At 40.1% G+C, this 21094-nt stretch overlaps 1 protein-coding gene across 1 annotated transcript in view; it reads right to left on the bottom strand.

The window, feature by feature from the left end:
- GBF1 (golgi brefeldin A resistant guanine nucleotide exchange factor 1) overlaps positions 1-21094 on the bottom strand; it is a 134469-nt gene that overhangs the window by 47228 nt on the left and 66147 nt on the right. Inside the window, exons 4-9 of the mRNA XM_069981850.1 lie at positions 15152-15283; positions 14009-14127; positions 13378-13486; positions 12177-12237; positions 8074-8128; positions 4977-5075 (exon numbers count right to left, since the gene is read on the bottom strand). Of these exons, the coding sequence (XP_069837951.1) occupies positions 4977-5075; positions 8074-8128; positions 12177-12237; positions 13378-13486; positions 14009-14127; positions 15152-15283 (575 nt within the window). The remainder of the gene's footprint in view (positions 1-4976; positions 5076-8073; positions 8129-12176; positions 12238-13377; positions 13487-14008; positions 14128-15151; positions 15284-21094) is intronic.

Below are 21094 nucleotides of genomic sequence, written 5' to 3' on the forward strand. Positions count from 1 at the left end.
GCTGTCTTAGTGATAGCTGATGTAGCAGAGCTGTCTTAGTGATAGCTGATGCAGCAGAGCTGTCTTAGTGATAGCTGATGCAGCAGAGCTGTCTTAGTGATAGCTGATGCAGCAGAGCTGTCTTAGTGATAGCTGATGCAGCAGAGCTGTCTTAGTGATAGCTGATGTAGCAGAGCTGTCTTAGTGATAGCTGATGTAACAGAGCTGTCTTAGTGATATCGGATGTAGCAGAGCTGTCTTAGTGATATCGGATGTAGCAGAGCTGTCTTAGTGATATTGGATGTAGCAGAGCTGTCTTAGTGATATTGGATGTAGCAGAGCTGTCTTAGTGATATCGGATGTAGCAGAGCTGTCTTAGTGATAGCTGATGTAGCAGAGCTGTCTAGTGCAGGAGTATTATATTTCTACCACTGTATTTTGTTTTGTTTTTTTATACTTTACTAAGTATCGAACTGGTATTAAGTATCGAAATAAAGTTAGTATTGGTATCGAACTCAAAATTCTGGTCTCGTGACATCACTAGTCCCTCCACGGCCGCTGACTGGCTGAGATGGGCTGGCACGTCACGACCCAGGTCACAGCTCAGAACAGGAAGCGGCAGGGGGATCGGGAATCAGAGTGGGGGACAGGTGACTCCTCCTCCTCCAACCCCAGACTTCTCCTTTAAGAACTGACATGTCAATTCTTCATGCAGAATCTGCTAGCAGAAACACATAAAAAAGTCAATGAGAGTTAAGTTTTTAATTCTGCTCCAAATTCAGCTTTATATCCACCTAAATTCAGCATGGAGCAGACGATTTCAGCAAAGCAATTTCTATTGTTAGTTTCCTCAGTGTGCACATAACCTTACCCTCCTCCCAAGGACAATGCTTAGCCTGTAAAGCCTAACAAGATATTGCTAATAATTGAGGTACAGTAGCAAACACTCACATTAGTTACAAAGTATTAAACCATAATGAAATGGAAACCTTTTTTTTCTGTTGGAAGAAATGAACAGCCCAGAAGTTTGCTCTTTTCTTAATATCCCAGAGTCGAAAGACTACAGAATCAGTAAGGATTTTACCATCTCACATTCACAAAGGCTCTGATCAGACTGGCTAGGGTGTATGCAAACAAGACCCCCACAAGCTCAACAAGATGTCAGTACATGTAGATCTGATTCCCATTAAAACAAGATGGTGATCGATTAGTGATAAAAAGAAGGACATATACTAAGAAATAGTAACCTAACGGGGCTGGAAGTGTCATGGTTGGAGAAGCTGGATAAAAAGGAAAACATATAAAAGCTAAGAAACCATAAAACATTTGAAACTATCACAATTTTAAAAGGCTTTCCTTCACCACGTTACATTTTCACATACAAGACCACACTCCACTAGTTATATGTATTCTAAGATAAAGAGGTCAGGATAACATTAAAGTGACACTGTCACCCCCATTTTTAATTTTTTTCATCTTTAAAAACGTTTAAATCACAAATTTTGCTCTATCCATACCTTATCTCACATGTTTAATCATGGTGCTGGTTGATGAGAAAACTGAACTTTGATGAGCTTGTTATTGAGCCACTGGGCGGGGCTTAGCCTCTGAAGTGCCACATCGCTCCGCCCACTACACCGCTGTTGACCCCGCCCCCTTGGCTACATCATCTCTCCAGGCCGCTGCTCCTACTTGTTTGGCCCTCCCAGCCTTCACCTGGATGTCAGGACGTGCGCGGCCACATAACCCAGCGTAATGCGCGTGCGGCCCCGTCATTTCTCAGACGGCCGCACTGCGCCTGCGCACTAACTCAGCGCCTCGCTGCTGGCTGTGAGGAGGCTTTCACAGCCGCAGCAAGAGCTCAGGGGGCATCAGGACGCCGACAGACATTCAGACAGCCCCACCATGCCGGCGCCTGCTAAAATCCGTGGGCTGTGCGACCGCACGCACAGCCTGGCTGTGGACGGACCCGGCACTCACCCAGTGCGCCTGCGCGAGAAATGACGGGGCCACACGCGCATTACGCTGGGTGATGTGGCCGCGCAAGTCCCGACATCCAGGTGAAGGCTGGGAGGGCCAAACAAGTAGGAGCGGCGGCCTGGAGAGATGACGTAGCCAAGGGGCAGGGACCACGGCGGTGTAGTGGGCGGAGCGATGTGGCGCTTCAGAGGCTAAGCCCCGCCCAGTGGCTCAATAACAAGCTCAAAGTTCAGTTTTCTCATCAACCAGCACCATGATTAAACATGTGAAATAAGGTATGGATAGAGCAAAATTAGTAATTTAAACATTTTTAAAGATGAAAAAATTTAAAATGGGGGTGACAGTGTCACTTTAAATGCAGTGTACACAGTAAAATAAATGACAAGGTACAGAAAACTTATGAGGGAGGGGAGACGGAAACTTACAAGCCTCCTTACCTGTACACGTTTGTTTTTCCAAAAGATATTGTAAGCCTCAAGAAAAAATGGCACGAGCCATAGTTAGTCATTCGTGTAAAGAGCCTAGAGCTACACATTCGGATTGCAGACAAGGGACTAGTTCACACCAAGACGTGAAGGTTAGGGCACACCAACATGCACACTTTAGAAGGGTATTCCATGGTTCCAAATGTATTTAATTGGGTTATTAAAGTTTTCCTAGTTACTTAAATAAATATAAATACAACTAGTAACATACAATTTAAAATGAAACCTGTCAGGGCCCCTAAACTGCAGTGGGGGATTAGCATGTCCCTGTATCAATTCTTTGTTGCTATTGTACGTGTGCACTTAAGTGTATGTGTTAATATATATTATACTTCCACACACAAAAAAAAAAAAAGTTTAACCACAGCAATTTTTTGTATGCCAAATACTAATAAAGACTCATGGGAGTAGCGAGCTTCTAAATACACAATTTCTTGCTTGACTAACATGCTAGATATGTGGCCGCATGCTTGGATATGTCATTACGAGCCAACACTGGCAGCGTCTCGGGCATGCACAGTGAAACAAGATGTACTGGAGCTGGCTTCTAATGACATATACCTGACCGTCGGAGGTCAATGAATCCAGAAAGCGCATGACTCTCAAATGAGCAGCATCACCTCCATGATTCTTTACCAGAAACTTGTATGTGTCACATGATTTAGTTTTTTTTTATATATATATATATATATGAGTAGCTGGAAACATGACTAAGAAACCAAGAGAGTAAGGGAGAGGTGGCAATTTAGGAGTGTAAAATATATCAACAGGCTCCATTTAAGTCTTATTCCAAGAAATCCGCGTAACTTAAAAAAGGGGATGTTGACTGCCTCTCTCTCTTCTGCCCAATTGAAGTGTGGAGAGATGCCACTGTACTCTCAGTAGCACAGTTACCGAGGTGAACAGCTCATGCTCCATTTGTAAAACAATAAGTGTCACATGAATTAGCACAGAGCATGTGCAGGATACCTGCTGGGTATTGGATGTCCTGATCTCTACATTATTACATTACAATATCTCTACATGCCTGATGTCAGACTAGGCTGGAAAAAAACTAGAAGAACTACAAACTATCTACTGCAATTGTTCCAAACGCCATTTCCTACTGTGGAAACAGGTGGATAACTATAAACATATAAAATCAGATACTTAAGCCAAGAAACGTACCAGAAAAAAGATAACCCTTTAAACAGTTAAACAAGACTGCCTTGAAATAAACTCCATTAAGACAATGTAACGCACATAGAGATAAGAGGGGAGTTCCTTACCTGAAGAACTTGAAAATAAATACATAATAGGTGCTATGGAAACTTGTAACAGTGAAGATATGTCACAGGGAGAAGCTGTAACAACTCATCTACTAATACCCTTGATGCCCCTTTAAAAAAGTACTCTTTATTATAAAAAAAAATAAAAAAAAATTCTTTATATTTTTATAAATAACTATTGCAACAGAAAAAAAGGAGAATTCTGGTATAAAAAGATTATATGTTGTGGGACTGGTCAAAAAATTAAAACAGGAAATACCTACCCCAGTCCCCCTACAGCTTCCACTGCATCTGTGCCCGGTTCCCTGATGCTCGTCTCTTCTCCCTGCTTTCAAGATGAGACATCTCAGCAGGAAATGCCTGCTCAGCCAGTCACAGTGGTGCCTCATCTCAGGCAGGTCCTGCTGAGACATCTCATCCTGAAAGTAGGAAAAGATGAGTAGTGTGTGTGTGGGGGGGGCCATGTTCACAAGCTGTCTTTTTTGCTAAAATAACAGCCTCCAATTTTTTTCAACCCTCTAGGATTCTCACTGAAGTCAATACAAACAGCCACCTAGTCACACAATGTATACAATTATGTCCGTTGTTCACAGCAGGCATTATTTTTATTTGTTCACACATCGATTTGTTTTCTGACAATCATTCAACCTCCTTTTTACCTAAATTCAAGGTAATTTCTTTTATAGCCACACCCAAAGGGGTGTCAAAAGCGGCCAGCAATAAACCTGAATAATAAACCAGATGTCCTTGCAATGACAACTTTCAAACTATGCTAAACAATCGCTGTTATTTTAGACTGAAAAGAACGGCCGTTGTTTTGAGGCTAAAATAACGGCCATCAAAAAATGTCATACCAATAAAAAAAATCTTATTATTAAAGCTATATTGGGTACCTGCTGCTTTTATGTAATTCCCTAATATTTTATATATCCTGAAACCGTTCTTGAGGAGAAATCTATCCGGTCAATGAAAAGCTATATGTTTAGGACTGATGGCTATGTCCCCATTATAAATCTAGTATCCAATGCATATGGAAGCAGGACAGATTCATAAAGTTCATTCTACATATTACATGGTAAACCATCGAGGTCTCAAGTGTGTAAGTCAAAACACAGCAAAGCCCTTTTGCCTCATGCATCCACCAGAAAAGCCATGCTAACGGGTTACAATGAAGATGGAAGAAAAGCAAACAGGCTACAAGAGGGAAATTGTTTCCTGCATCTTAGTTGCACACCGTACAGATAAGGAGAAACGAAAGAGAGACCTTTAAGCTCTTAAAAAGCAGTACCCTCTCTAACTGGTTCAGGTTTTTGGATTGTTCACTATTATTGGTGTCCAGTTTGCAGAGAAGACATGAAGAGATCTGCAGAAACAGGTAAATGTATGAATGAAAACAAAACGTAAAAAAAAAAAAAAAAAAAGACACAGAAAGGAAAAACACAGGAAGGTTCAAGAAGGAGAAGGCACACACACGGTGGGATGTAGAAAACATTGTGGAGAGGTATAAAATAGCAGTATTAACATGTGTACTCCTGCTAATGACAGGTCAAGGCATAGATAAATGTGATAAAATTTTGAGTAATTGTAGGATGAAAGCCAAGAAAAATTTCAAGGAAAGAACCCCTTCTCCAGAGATGACCTGTCAGAAGTTAAAACTAATTCAGTTTTGAGGACCTGTAGGGTATGTTGAGTTTGGGCAGCCTAGCGCATAGTGCATTGTTTTCTGTATTGTACAATTGTTATCTATACAATTTCTTAAACAGAAAGATAGGCAATATCTGAAGAGGAAAAAAATTACTAATAAAATAAAAACCCTTCATAAAATTTACAGTTTATTTCAATTCACTTTCACAGTATAAAATAAGCAGCAATATTTTCAGAGAGTCCATTTACAGTTCTATGCTAGTGAAGGGTGTCTAGTGAACATATACCCAATAGATTTTTCCATGGCAGAATTAAAGGCATGCTGCAGTTGTCTCAGATCTTCACCAATGCAAAGGGTTAAAGGGGTTATCCAGCATAAGAAAAACATGGCCACTTTCTTTCAGAGACAATACAACTCTTGTCTCCAGTTCAGGTGTCGTTTGCACTTTAGCTCCACTCACTTCAATGGAATTGAGTTGCAAACCCCACCCAAACCGGAGACAAGAGTGCTGCTGTCTCTGGAAGAAAGTGGCCATGTTTTTATAACAATGGTGGAACTCCTTTTTAATCCATCTGCCATAAGAGGCATAGAAAAAAAAGACGTCCAGGTAATGGAAGCATATGCTTAACGCATAAACTGGTAGCTAAAGATACGGTAGATACAGTAAAAATACACACAAAACAGACTGAGAAAAACCTTCAGATGCGTTTACATGTGCTGTACTGCAGCGGATTTCACAGACTGAAATCTGCTGTGAATCTGATTACCAATAAAATCTATGGCACTCGAACTGTGAAATTCGATGCAATACTGTACGTGTGAACGTACCCTTAAAGTGAATGTCAGCTGCAGATCGAGTTACGAAGTGCTCTTAAAGTGCAAATACACTGTTAGATGGTAGGGCAAGTAGACGCACAATCCAAAACAAAGGAAAAGCCTTTTATTCTCTGATAAAAAAATTGTTTTCAAGTTTCTGAAGCAGTGAGGACTGTAACACCTCCTCGCTACCCCTCCCAGTCCTGTCCCTGTTTGACTGACTGTCAGCTAGAAACTGAGCCTCAAGGAGGGATAGGGGATGGGAGGAGAAAAGAGGAAGCATTCCAGCCTGCAGCACTTCAGGGATTTAGGACAGTTTACAACAAAGAATAAAGACATTTTATACGTTATGGGAGTGCAGACAAATATATAAAAGGTACAAGGGTTCTCCAGGTCCTGCGTCAGCAGGTTGAAATGTTAATTAAAGCTGACAGATTCCCTTTGTATTAACATGCATGTTTAGAGACACGGAGAGGGTGTATTTGTATCACTACAAGCAATATACAATAAACACAAACGTGATGCTAATTAAAAGATCAATAAATCAAAGACAAAAGACAAAGGGGTTTTCCGGGATAAAAAAATAAAATTAGAATTAGAAGAAAAAATAGAAATGGCACCGCACCTGTTCATGGGCTGTGACTGGCACAGCGGTACAGATCTAATCACTTGAACAGGAATGAATTCATGAAGAGATGGAGTGCAATTTCTGGAAAATTGGCCTCATCCAAGAAACTCACTTAAAAGAAACACTCCTCCAGAGTTCATCTTGCTAGTAGTGTTGCATGAAGCACCAAGACAAATTTAAAGGGACTTTGTTGCTAGGTTATGCTGCCCTTAGCTAGGTGACAGACAGTGATGACAATGATATATCTTTTACATTCTCTAATGAGGCCATAATATTCTTGTAAACATTGAGGACACAGAGTACAGGGAAATTGTTCTTCCTATTACGCGCATGCGCTCTGTAGTCTCAATATACATGAGGATCTGCTCCCTCTGCCGCTGACTAGTGGCCGTGTGCCTACTGTCTGCTTATACTGGGTACATGCTGTCAATCAGCGACCAGTGGGCAGGAGGACCACAATGCTGGAGCATCATGCCACTCATGTTATTCCTACTAGACTGATAACTGGGTGTCCCTAAACACTATAATGCTATTGGCACTGATTAAACAATATAATTGTAAGTAAGGACATACCCAGTAGTAGCACCCAGTAGTCCATTTATTCATACATTTTTAGGCAAAACAAATAGCAACAGAAAAGTTTCTTGAGAATTCTTGTATACTTGAGAATACAAGTATTTACTAAAATAGACAAGTAGAGGCCACATGGCCTCTTTACACTATTTTCTGCTTAGAATTCAGAAAATAGTGTAAAATGTAATTACTAATGAAATGATAACTTTTACTACAATTTGTCTAGAGTAGCCTACCATCACAAAAATATTATAATTAGTGTTGAGAAAACTTGCCGACTTGTTCGCGTTCAGCAAGGTTAACCAAATGCTCGGCATTTGACTTCTAGCTTCTAGAGAAGCTGAATGCTGCCCTCGGGCTGTCAGAAAAACAAGGATAGAGCCTATAGCATCCACCTTCTCCAGACAAGGGGTCAAATGGCGGCGAAGTTGGCGAACATTCAGGAACGTGGCCAAACCCAAACAGTTTGTCAAATTCACTTAAGAGTGGTCCTTTTGGACACTAGTAATACATATAAACACACACTATACAACACTAGTACTTACATCACACAATTCATAGGGGGGAAAAAAGAGAGAAGGGAAACACAGTAAAAGCATTCTCACAAATACAAATTTTAAATAGCACAAAGTAAACTGTGGAAGGCATGCAAACTAGGCACCTAGCTCAAAAAAACTAAGAAAAACAATGTTTAAATACCTTTTTCATATTTGTTCCCACGTAACTTTTTGATTCTTCCTTAAACTGAGGCAATCTGGAAGAGAAGTTGGTAAATTGTAGTACTTGCTACTATATATATATATATATATATATATATATATATATATATATATATATACACACACACACACACACACACACACACAAACATATATACATACTAACGCATAGTTAATACAGACATGGGAATCTGTGGGAATTTTCATCAATAGCTTCCCTTCTGTGTCCTAAGTGCTAATTAAAAACCCGTTTAAAGGGAATAAAGACAACAAAGTGAAATATCAGCTTCCAGCGATCTTCATCTGGCATTTTGCAGCAATGAGAATGTCCCTTATATTATGAGTTGGAGCTCGTGGTCGTGACACGCAGAGATAATTGAGTTTTGAAGGTCAGTGTTTTGCAGTTGCAAATTCGAGTTTTCACCTGCCTGATTTGTAATGGCATATCATTAATGGAAAACATGCTTCTGTGAATGCCACGTCTGACTTAGTTTTGTCCTTTGGCTGCAATCACAATCTAAGGATTTGTCTTGAAAACCATTAAAGAAAAGGAAGGGGGGGGGGGAACGAATGTAAGGATAAAACTCAGGTGATGCAAGTAAAAATAAAAAGCTACTCAATAAAAACTACTGTTCTATATTATAGAACTTTTTCTCTATGTTAGAAGTCACTAAGAACTATTTTAATGGGTGCAAGAGATAGGCCCAAAGATATAATAGTCAATATTTCATACAAAATAATTCCATTAATACAAAAGATCTTGCTTTTAGTTCTAAAGAGAGAAAAAAAAACCTATCATTTACATTAATTTTGATTATTAGGATAGGACCTACAGTATGTGGTTACAAGGTCCGGCCTTCGTTTCTACCATGGCTAGACCCTTCTCTGTACTCCTACCAATCAGTCTAACCATTGCTAGCCATCCCTGCCTACTATGTCCTGATGGAAAGACCCATAAAAACTAAAAATGATCTGGATTTTGTCCATTTCAGACAACCATTTTGTTATTATATATAGCTGTAGACTATTGTCTGCTAAAAAAAAAAAAAAAAAAAAAAAAAAGGAGTACAGTGGTGCCTTGGATTACGAGCATAATTTGTTCGGGGCCATGCTTGTGGTCCAAATCCGCTCTTAAACCAAAGCAAATTTTCCCATAAGAAATCACTGAAATGCACAAAATTTGTTCCGCACCCCAAAAATAATGATTTATTATTCAGAATAACATGTAGGACAGATGAAACAAACATTCAGAAACAGCTGAATATGTGATATTATAAGTTACTGTACCATAATGAAGAGGATGGGAAACACAAGGGCGGACAGATACTGCAGGGAGCATGAAGGAATGAGCAGAACAGATGCGGGCACATACATGCAGCACTTCTGGGGAGAGAGGGGTTACAGCTATGGAGAGATTACCTCCACAGTCCTGTCCCCTGATGTAAGCTCCAGCCTGAAGTGGATCTGCTAGGATTTGGAAGGTGAGGAAGACTTCCTGGGTCACTGGGAGTACTGTGCTGTAGACCTCGCTATGCAGACCATGCCCCTTCCACCCAGTACAGGGAGCTCTTAAACCAAAGCAATGCTCTTAAACCAAGTCACAATTTTGAAAAACTGTGAGCTCTTAAACCAAAACGCTCTTAAACCAAGGTACCACTGTACTTTGTCATGCTGAATTTGATTATTATTATTATTATTGTTATATACAGCATCTACATGACCTGCAAGTTTAGTTTATCATGTTGATGGCGAGATCACTTGTAGAAGCAATCCTTGGTATGTCTGAATTTCGGACAATCATAATCTTATGTGTGTGTATGGCTCTTCATTGATGTGCAAACAATTTGTTTACGTAAAAAATGTACCATTTTCTTTAAAAAAATATATATAATAATAATTAAAACACAAAGACTGCAAATCCTTACAGAAGTACTCTGAAGACTAAAAATATATTTCCATATCAATTATAAAAAAAATCTATTTGCTGGCAGCTGTAAGGGTCAAAACTGTAGGTCTACTGTATCTAAGCCCTGCAGTTACCGATCCTTTATTCTCTGATCTAGCACTGCTGCACATGATTATACAATGTAGGTTTGTGTCAAGTTCTTATATACAGTACTCGGGGGAAGGATGTCCGACATGATTGCTGTGTCCAGCAACCTCTGCAGTAGCTCAATCTGCTAGAAGCAGTAGCAGGGTGAGCAGTGACAGCAACTACTGCTCCCTCTGCAGGGGCTGCTGCACACAGAGTTGGGCAGCCTCCCCCTGGGTACTGTACATAAGAATATACAGTACACAGGGGGAGTGGGTGTGCAAATATGTGAGTGAATACATATTTTTTAGTCTTTGGAGTAACATACAGCACCTGAGAGGCAGTTCTGATGCAGTTTCCTATATACAATTGTGTCTTGGTGTTTTTTTTTTTTTTTTTTTTTTTTTTGGGGGGGGGGGGGGTGTTGCACAACAATTTAACCAAAACCGAAATCAAAAATGGTCTTGTTGAAGAGGAGAAAGGTTTGACTTTTGGGGCCAAAATGCTCTAATATGAACTTAAATAGCAGCAATGTATGCCTATATGTATTGTCGTTCTGACTCACATCTAGATTAAATATGACTTTTCACCTTTACAATATAGAAGGCAAAGGTGATGCAGCTGGTGACTGTTTAGTTTGCTGGGTCACGCAAGATGCCACTTTAACTTTGCTTAACAAATTTCTAGTGACCAGTTGACAGCCACGCAAATTTCCTATGTATATTACCAATATCAACTCAGTGAATCTATGCTTCTCATTCTTTTCTTAAAAGCAAAAGTTATATGCACAATAATCAAATAATAGATAATGTTAATATCATCCTTTTGTAGTGAGGTAAGCCTGAGCGCTCCACTTTCTTTACTGGCCTATATACAGCATGATAAGTCTACATTATGTAAGCCCAAAAGTGGATTTGTACATGCAAAATATCAAAGTAATCATTGTTAGTTACATTGGTATATTGTTTATTACCATACTGCAAAATTATTATATTTCTGGATAAAAAAAACACAAGTCAAAATATGTAAACTAATGCTTGGAATTTTTGTATTGCCAGTTTTATATATATTTTTTTCTTTTTTTGGCAAAGTTTAAAGAGAACCAGACTGCTCACACATCATGAGCTATGTGAACTATAAAGGATCTAAATGGCCCTATTAAAACAGAACAATTTTCAGCCGTATTCGGCTGATAATGGTGCTGTGTAATAGAACACAATGATCAGCCAACATGAATGATGTCGGCTGATCATTGTAATCGTTTGTCTTTCAACATGTTGAAAAACAAACGACTCATACAGCAGCAATCTGCTGCCATCGCTCTTTTGAATAGGAGCAGCGAAAGCAGACCACTGCTATACGCAATGGGCTGCCCAGACGATCTAGCGATCAACCGGCCAGCCCCCCGGCTCTCACTCGCTCACTGCCGCCGCGTGTAATAGCGGCGGCAGTGAGCGGGGTACAAGGAGCAAACAAGCACTGACATAATAGTGGTTGTTTTTTTTTTTTTTTACTCAATCAACTCCCATTAAATCCTGACAGATACCAAAGGAGTCAAACGGATTATGGTCTGGGTTCTGATTGTTGTTCCAATCCAAGAAATCCTTGCAGACTACGCTAGTCTTCAAAAATACCAGAATGCTAAGGGAAAACTGTGGGGGGGGTCTCCTTTATAAGTTGCAAAAAATGCTTTAATGAAACGTTATGGCTTTGAAAACAGGCAGACAAATAAGTCAATGTAAATCCACACACATCTGAAATCCATATCCATTATAAAAATGCATATCCCATGTTAACAGTTGACCATAAAACCAAGCCCTGATCGCTATTAATGACTTTTTTTATATGGAGGGCAACAAGCAAACCTTGAACTTGGGTTTAGCAGAAATGTGCTCAAGGTCCTAAAATTACTTTTATTTCCTTTTGTCCACACTCCAAGAAGACAGATGACTATCGGCACATCTTGCCCTGTGGACCCCATATAAGTGTAGAATATGCCAGTCCTCAGGGGGCCGTGTCAGCAAGGCACAGGCAAACACAAGAGGGTTTACCTTGAGAAGAGCAGCTGCACCATGTCGACAAGAGTGTGCTCTGCAGATTTTCTCAATAACTCTGCGAAGACAAAAACAAATAACACAGGTGTCATTACGTTGTGTGATATTATCAAGAGGCTTCTGCAAGCGGTCTCCCCTCCATTCTTTGTTTACAGAGGATTACGGCAAATTTATTAAAACCAGGCCAGTGTTCACCCCTTGACTCACTGAGTGCCATGCCTGGAACACCAGATGGTGCTGTGGAGCCGATATGAAATACAGACACCAGGACTGAAAGACAGGCAATTGACTGGGGGCATCATCATAAATCTCTACCTTTAATGGAGAACTACCAGAAGGGCCACATGCTCTTTTAGTGAACACAAAAAAAGTATATTATCCTGTGCTTGAACTGACGAGCCCAAAGCTTATTGCTCGTGACTCTGGCACTGTTCCTTTAAAGAAAGCAAAATATAAAATATTTCACAATTACATAATTTCTTAAAAGGATTCAGCGGGTGGTAAAAACACATAAAAGGCACTAAAATAGGAAATGTTATAGGTATGCAAATACATGATTCTCTGGTAATTCAGTCTCGGAGAGCAGATTTCATGGTCTGGACCCAAAGGGAATTGGCTAGTGAAGTCCAGTCAGCTCATTCAAGGATAAGGGAGCCAGATATGGAACTTGCAGAAAAAAAACATTCCATACAGGAATCTAACACTATATCTGAAAATTGTACAATTTTTTCTCTCTGATATGGACCACCTCCTACTAATAGAGGTCCGCTGACGGAAGTCACTTCCAAGCACAGAGTGATTGAAGAGTTGGCAACACAAGCTTGCTTGCCTCCACAAAACTGTGGCTTGATGTGGCCACCTCAATCGGTGTTATGAGAGCCCGAAGATTCTAATTCTTTCTAGTAAACAGGGGTCTGCTCAATAGATCACACACCTAACAGACATTTTTTTTCCCCATGTGGCCTTTTAGAGGATATGGACATTATTGAATGGGTCTTCATAGAGAATGATCACCCATTCAATTCAATTGGTGATGTGTAGTGGGACACCTCATCAGTGTTCTCCAGGGATTTCTGCAGTCAGACCCATGGCAATGCATTATCACTGGAGTGGTGTTCATTTGAAGAGGGGGTTGTCCACACAAGACAATGATTTCGATGCCATCAGTTTAATGTGTCCTACCTTAGATAGAACTTACCACTCAGTCTCATTTCAAAACAAATCCGGAAACAAGACTGCATAATCTCACACACAGACTCATTGGTCAAATGAGCTCCGACTGGAGTCAGCAGCAAGGTGCGCAAAACCTGAAAACAGTTAAGGGAGAAATTTAGGCCTGTGCCCATAAAGAATTATTACACTCATTTACTTATATACTTCTAAAAGTTTACACTTTCCAACGCAGGAGGAAACCGGAGACAAAGCCACAGTACATGAGAAGAGCGGCTCTAAAGCTCAGTGATTAGACAAGTCAGCTCGCTCCTCGTAGTAAACAGATAGCCTGCGCTTCCTCCTCTTTCAATTACACTGATGATTTTCAGCATTCTCTGCACTTCTGTTTCCAGCCCCCCCTTCCAGTACTGTTCCCGATGCAGCCTGACAAATGGTTGAAATCAATTAATTGAAGCGTTTAATTATCTTTTATTTGAAAAAGCTTTTACTTCAGGTAAATGAGACCCCTGTTTAAAAATAACATTAGGCGCAAATCTCTTCCAGAGTCAAAACATGGCCCGTGTCTCCGTGTAACAGGATACAAAGGGCTTAAGCAATTCATCTAATTGCCCCATGAATAAGGACAGGGGGATGCAGTCCCCTCTCTCTCGAGTTACCTGCAAAATTTTCATCAGCACAACCTCATCGCTGGCTGGGTCGGTGCCAACAAAGCGTGCGTGTGTAACTGCATCTGCCATGTTCTCGATTCCTTCAGCAGTACCATCATGAACTGGATCTACAAAACAGAAACACCACGCTGTTACCTATTTTTTTAAATGTTTAAAAATATTTGGAAAAAAACAAACCCTTTTTAATCTAGTGTTTTGAATGACCCTGAATAAATGCTTACATACACAAATGTGCCCATGAACATATGTCCGAACTGTCAAACCATAAGGATACAGTTAATTCAGATGTATCTTTGTGGTACGATCACAACTCATAACTTGATCCTTAAGGATTTTCAATATCACGGCTACTTGACCAATCCACACCTAGCTCAGAAAGGATAGTGCTTAAAGTGTACTTCCAGTGGGAGTGGTAATAGTGGTGGTTGTGGTGGTGGGGGTCTAGTTGCAGTTTTGAGCACTGTGCAGGTCAGTCATGTTGCAAATATATATCACTTCTGAATTCAGTGTCATTCATGCTGCGTCTCCGAAGCTCCTTTTTCCCAGCATAATGGAAGTTTATGGCGCTCGGTTCTGTACTAGAGATGGGAGCTATGAAGACACAGCAGGAAGCTCCATCTCATAAGGTATAGTTAGATACAGTGGAAAGAACAGGCACATCATTTTTCAAAAATCAATGAAGGTTTAAGATGCATACATTAACTATCAAGATCTGTGTTTCAGTCTTCACATAATTTATAGTTCACATCATAACTGTTGGTGGCATACTGGCCCAGATGTACTGAAGTGTGTAAAACCATGTGTAAACTACCCACTGCAACCAGTTTTTGGTCATATAAAAGCTGTGCTGTGATTGGTTACTATAGGCAATTTACCCAAGTTTCTGTTTTACATACTTCAATACATCTGGGCCAGTGAATGTCCTTATGGAGAACTCCAGCAGAGGGCAGTAAGTGTACGACATGGAAAGCTTGTTTGAATTTATTCTGTACATATTGCAAACCAAAAGTAAAACTGAAATTAATAGGTCCTGCTATGTACAAAGGACACAATGAACACTCTGCAAATAGCAATAATGTTCTGAGTAACTGATTTCTACAACACTAAAAATGTCATTGTGCAGACACTTACCTATTAGTGCATAAGAAAGAAACTTGTTTACAGAGGTCAGAGCAAGGCCGGTGATGGGGCCAGTGGTATCTTCAGAACGAATAACCTCCAAGAAAGGACGAAGGAATACATTGGGCTCAATTTCAGATAGATCTATTAAAAAAAAAAAAAAAAAAAACAACACACACACACACACAACTTTAGGATGTGCTACAAGATTCCTAAACACAAAAGGTATACTACTTACTAAGACTCAGACATAAATAATTTTAGTTTTTTAGTGGATAAATGGTCAGCATTTATAGTAAATGGCAAACAAGAACAAAGTCCTTAATCTGAACAAGCAAAGCTGCAGAGTACAGCATAGGGGGACCAAAACTGGGGTCAAGGATGGTATCAGACTAACAGCCACATAAAGCATAAAGTTTATACTGGAGAAAATAACCTCTATAATAAAGTGGCCAAGATGGTAAGATTTTGCTGTGTTCAAAACAATTTAAAAAGACATTAAAAAGTTATCCTTATCCAACCATAGTTTTGTGGTCTGGTCACGCATAAAACGAAGCTAAAAATGCCACTTTTTCTGTATGGCAACTACCCTTTTTGCTTTGATCCCTTTGCAAAAATCACATGTCGCTTATTTGGCCCTCTACTCCCAATTGAATGACAGCAAGGAGAGCAAGGTCTAGCAGAGGACAGCAGGAAGCCTGAGGCATCTCTTCTCTTATGTCCTCCTTTACAGCACTGCTGCATCCCCCTAGAAGATGACTGGAGCTCAGGGGAGCAATGCAACTCTTACTGGAGGATGGGGACCACAAAGCCTATTGAAAAAGAAGCCACTATCTGGAGGAAAACAAGTTAGCCATACTAGGTAGAAAGAGAGAAAGCTATAGGAACTTTAGACTGTGCCATCCAGTACTCACAAGGATTTACTGGGATAACACTTCCTAGATGCAGGCAAATAACAAAAAATGGCATAATACGCTTCTGTCTGCTATATGGAAGCTAAATGAGGGTGTTTTATTATTCTGTAAAGTGATTATTTAGCAATTTTAGACATCTCCGAGAGGTTTTACTTTAGTGTGGACTCAGCCTTCGTTTGGGTATAGTGTGTGGGTATCAGCTGGCAGCTCTTTCATTACTTATACACTGTAAATATCTAATGAAACCAATAAAGTGTTCACCTTTATGAAGTCTTATCAGTAACTCTTCCTACAATCTAGGATACACATATTCCATCCACCCAGCAGACATGCAGATCTGCTGCTCTCTTCTTAGAAGGCACATGACTAAACTTCTAAAGCAATAGGGTTCTGTAAACAGCAGCCAGAGCAAGCAGCCCGGGCGCTAATGTTTTCATAACTAGGCATGCTCTTCAGCGTGTTTTCAGCACTACGATGTCTCTCATCTGTAACACAATCCCTATCAGCTGTCTGAACCATGTCCTATTTCAGACCTTTTATCTCATTATCCGTGTTATCAATGGGACACAAATTAAAGATGTAGGAAAAAAAACAACTGCACTCTCTTCATAAAGCCAATGACCACTGTACCCAGCAAAGCTCTGTTCACATTACATCTGTGATGTTTATTTACCATGTCTATAGGTTATAGGGTTACATTAGCCTGAAGCAGGGTGTCCTTTTGGCCTCTGTCTTGTCAGTATACATTAGTGGGGGGGGGGGGGAATTGAAGAGCATTGTGGACTACAGTGGTATTTAGTAAAAAAAAAAGTTAAATGTGGACTTTGTCTTGAATGAATTGGTGGCTCGGCACTGCTCCATTCATTGTCTATGGAGTGGCTACTTTCAGCAGCTCCCATAAAGGAATCAATAGAGCAGACCACAAAAGAAACCAGGGCACGGTTCTACAGTCAGACCCCTGCAATCTCATATTTATCCCTTATCCCATGGATAGGAGACCAGTCGGAATACCCCTTTAAGGTACCTTCACATATTCTGTATCACAGCACATTTAACGCTCAATAAAATGGTAAATCAGCAATTCTGTGCCAAACTCGCAGCATAAAAAATCCACTGTGGTACGTCACTTGTGAACATACCTTGAATATTAAAATATTTAAATTTTAGCTTACATATTAAACACTATGAAGGTGAATGATATGAGTAATTGTACAGTAAATTTAAGTTCACACTAACCCGATCGCTCTGTTTCTGAATGCCTGGAAAAGATGGATGCAGCCCTAGGGCTGCCTGGAAAACCGGCTGAACATACTATGGCTTTATCCATGTTTTCCAGGCATTCCTAGGGCTGCATCTATTTTCTCCAGGCAGCAGGATTCAAATGCCAAGCAATTCGGTTCTTGTGAACCTGAACTTACTGTAAGTTTGCTCATCTCTAGCTAAATGAATTATAAGATCTGATGATCAAACAAAAAAAACACACTTCTATAATATCACAGGGACGTTTTTAACCATCAAGGGCTTTTCAAGTATGCTGTTTGACTCTTTACTCTTTAAAGAGGATGTACCATTAGGTACATGCTCTTTAATATGACCACGGATAGAACGGCGAACGGGGAAGCCAGTGCTGCGGTCTGTGTTTTGAACTGTTGCCCGGTTCCCGTGTATGGCGCCGTTCTATCCACATGTACCAGGCCGGGGCTGAAGCACTGGAGACAGGCCGGCCCGCACCCCAGTTCGAGGAATCCCCCACCCCTCAATGACACGGCTCCATTCTCTCCCACTGGTGGGGGGCTGGCCCGCCTCCAGTGCTTCAGCCCCAGCCCTGTACCCGTGGATAGAACGCCGCCATACACAGGAACTGGGCCGTGGATCAAGAAACAAACCACTGCACCGGTCTGGAGGAGGGGAGTCTGATTTTGGCTCTATGAGGTACAGAGGGAGCTGCTGTCAGTATATACAGGCAGTACACTTACTAATACTTTGTACTTACCTATTTTACTATAAAGTGGCCAACCCCTTTAAGGTATGAAACACTCTCTGGTTTTCATTTGTCAATTGCCTTGAGTAGTCTATGACACTCTCTGCCTAAACAGTCTACTGAGGGAGCATAATTGAAAATGGTATTTCCCATCAGAAATAACAAAATAAGAAATAGATCTGTGTGACTAGAGGCAGAAATCTTTAAGATAATGAGATATTGGCTTTTAATAACATGACGTATGCCATAATGATTTGGGGTGTATATATATTGCCCATGAGCAACACCTGAATATTAAAAGGTTTAGTGTCCATTTTTTACTCTCAATTACTGATGGACTGGAACCAGTAAGGGATTTTCTGCAGAGCCATAGATAAGGGGGTACATGGTTGCACCCCACTGCTACCTTGCTTGCAAAACAGGGGTCTATATATTGTTCGTTGACTGCAAAAAGGAAATTACAATAAGAAAGGTGCTTCCCTGTAGAAGTGGAGATGCTTCAGAGGAGAAGTCAAGATGATCATTGCCTTTATTCCACAATCTATGGTTCACCTAACATTGCTGGTCTTCCTAAGATCAGTGATCTGTTTTTCTTATGGCTTTGCTAGGCATTGCTCCCACCTAGCCAGAAACCTCCACATTGATGAGGGGCAACACCCCGAAACAGCTGTCTATGGATGGATACCTGGCCTTGTTTTTTCCCTTGTCATTACATTGACTTAATATGGTGGTATTGGGGGTTTCCCTACAGAAGCCACCCTGTGGCTGGGTCTTTGCCGAAGGGATATCTGGCTAATCCTGTGTTTCGAGACTCTAAAATGAGGCTCCACAGGCTCTTCTTTAGCATAACATTGCTGAGGGCAGATGAAGACCTCTTCTGACAAGCTAGTGGATCCTGGCTGAGGGTAAAGTACATGAGCTGAAAGTGACCAAACTGTCAGAAGAGGAGGAGAGCTAGAAGCAAATGGTATATATAGACCATCTACTGATGATGTACCTGGTCTTCAGGAACATCAAACAAGGAAGACTGGGTGGGATTATGGCACTGGGCCATCTTGACTTGGGTCCAGCCTTTAATGGATTTGGGCAGAGATGAGGATTTGTTAGGCCAGCCACTTGTGTCTCCACCTCCTTTTAAACAAAAAAGTATTTATTTTTATTTGGCGCATGGAAAAAAAGCTATTTTTTAACAAAATCCAGCATCTGCTTTAACTCATAAGGACACTTTCATAAAGCACAGAAGCAGAACAGTCAACTGATGGTGGATTGGAAGCAAAAAATCTTGTGACAGGTTCACTTTAAAGTGCTAGCCTATGAGGCAACACATTCCCGGAGTGTTCACAGACTTTTAACTTGGGATATCAATGAAAGCTGCAACAAATCACATGTCTTGTAGCTGTCATTACAGACACAACATTAGCTTCAAACACATATTTAAATCACTTGTCCTGTCTTTCGCATTTCTTTCAACTGCCATATAAATAATGCACTGAACAATTTATCCACAAAATTATTTTTTCTTACAAAACAGGATCAAATAAAAAAAATAATAAAGTATCATAAAATAGACAAGTGTAATGTTTAATACTTAGAAAACTATGATTTTTCTTCTTTTGAGAGACTTTTCCAAATATATAGAGTCTATATAGTCTAAATGGAAGAAACATCATAACCTCTTCAAAAATGAAGGATTTGTTACTGACTGTAGAAAGAAAATGTTATGTGTATATGCGCCAAAATCATTTAGCATAGGGTGTAAAAATGTATGCCCACAAATGTTATTATGTTATGTTAAATGATAAATACAAGCCTCACAGTATAGAAAAAAAGTCTATGAAGTCATTGTATTAAACGTGGATCATTGGATGTAAACAGTCTTTGTCAGATCTTTACTGGGGCCCGTCAGGATTGTGGTATTTTTGACTTCATGACTGCAGGTTGCAGGTTATGTGGTAGCAGTTATGGCAGGACTGCACTTTGGGGTATACCTCGAAACAGGTGCACATACCATGTAACTAAGATAACATTGTGACTAGACAATGGAAGAAGTACATTTACATTGTTCACAGACCTAAAGATGCATATTCCCCATTAGGCACATGCTATGTGATGTACTGCCTTGGCTGTATATTAAAATGACAAATCTAATAACCTAAGGCCTATGTATAGGCGTAAAGATGACAGAAATGTAAAGCCATTTAAGCCATTAAGGAATGTTTTTACAACTGTTTGATAGAATTGAAGTACAGAAGAAAGGAGCAATGCTAGTACATACCATACAGTACTGTACCACAATATATTCTTATACTTCAAATCTTCAAAGAACAAGGGGCCATAAAGCATCACTATTTAAACACTCCATATATCTTCCACAGCACGTGTGCCCTATCTTAAGGGACTACTCTTTTCTTTTATTCTACAGATCACATTTCTTCATGACATGTCTACTAAAAATTGCTTAAATCGTATTATCTCTGCTAGAGCCACCGGCCTGCGAAGTCCATATACTGCAAGTACCTGGGTCTATACCTGTCATGTATTAGCCAGGGCAGAAGTTTAATGGATTCCAGGCCCCCGCTCACCAGTGTTACTGATCTGGAAGTGGGCAGTATTCAGTTGTACGCAAACACATTTTGACAGAGGGCACCCAAAGCTGTCATGTCCTTTCTTTTTGCCTAATTTAAGGACAATAGAACAAATAGTTTCTGCCATGTCATGTGCTTCTCTCTCGGTCACTAAACAAGACTTTTCACGGAGCATCAATATATCAATGCTTCATGCAGCTGGTGAACCAATAGGGAGAAAAAAATTTCTCCTATATAGAAAAAAAACGAAATAAAAAAAAATGCACAGCATCTCTATTACAAATCATAAGGCTTTCATTTACAAAGCAAACATCCACAATACAAAAAAGTAAGGTATAAAGTAATGAATAAAAAAATTGCTCCTTCCAAATAAAGTTTTTTTCTACATGGCAAATTTCTTACAATGCTCTGAATAATTTACATTGTAAGCTTCCACGGTGACCACAGATTTATTAAGAATATGACTCCAGTTTGA

This window comes from Dendropsophus ebraccatus, chromosome 8 (assembly GCF_027789765.1).
Source record: "Dendropsophus ebraccatus isolate aDenEbr1 chromosome 8, aDenEbr1.pat, whole genome shotgun sequence".
Taxonomy (NCBI): domain Eukaryota; kingdom Metazoa; phylum Chordata; class Amphibia; order Anura; family Hylidae; genus Dendropsophus; species Dendropsophus ebraccatus.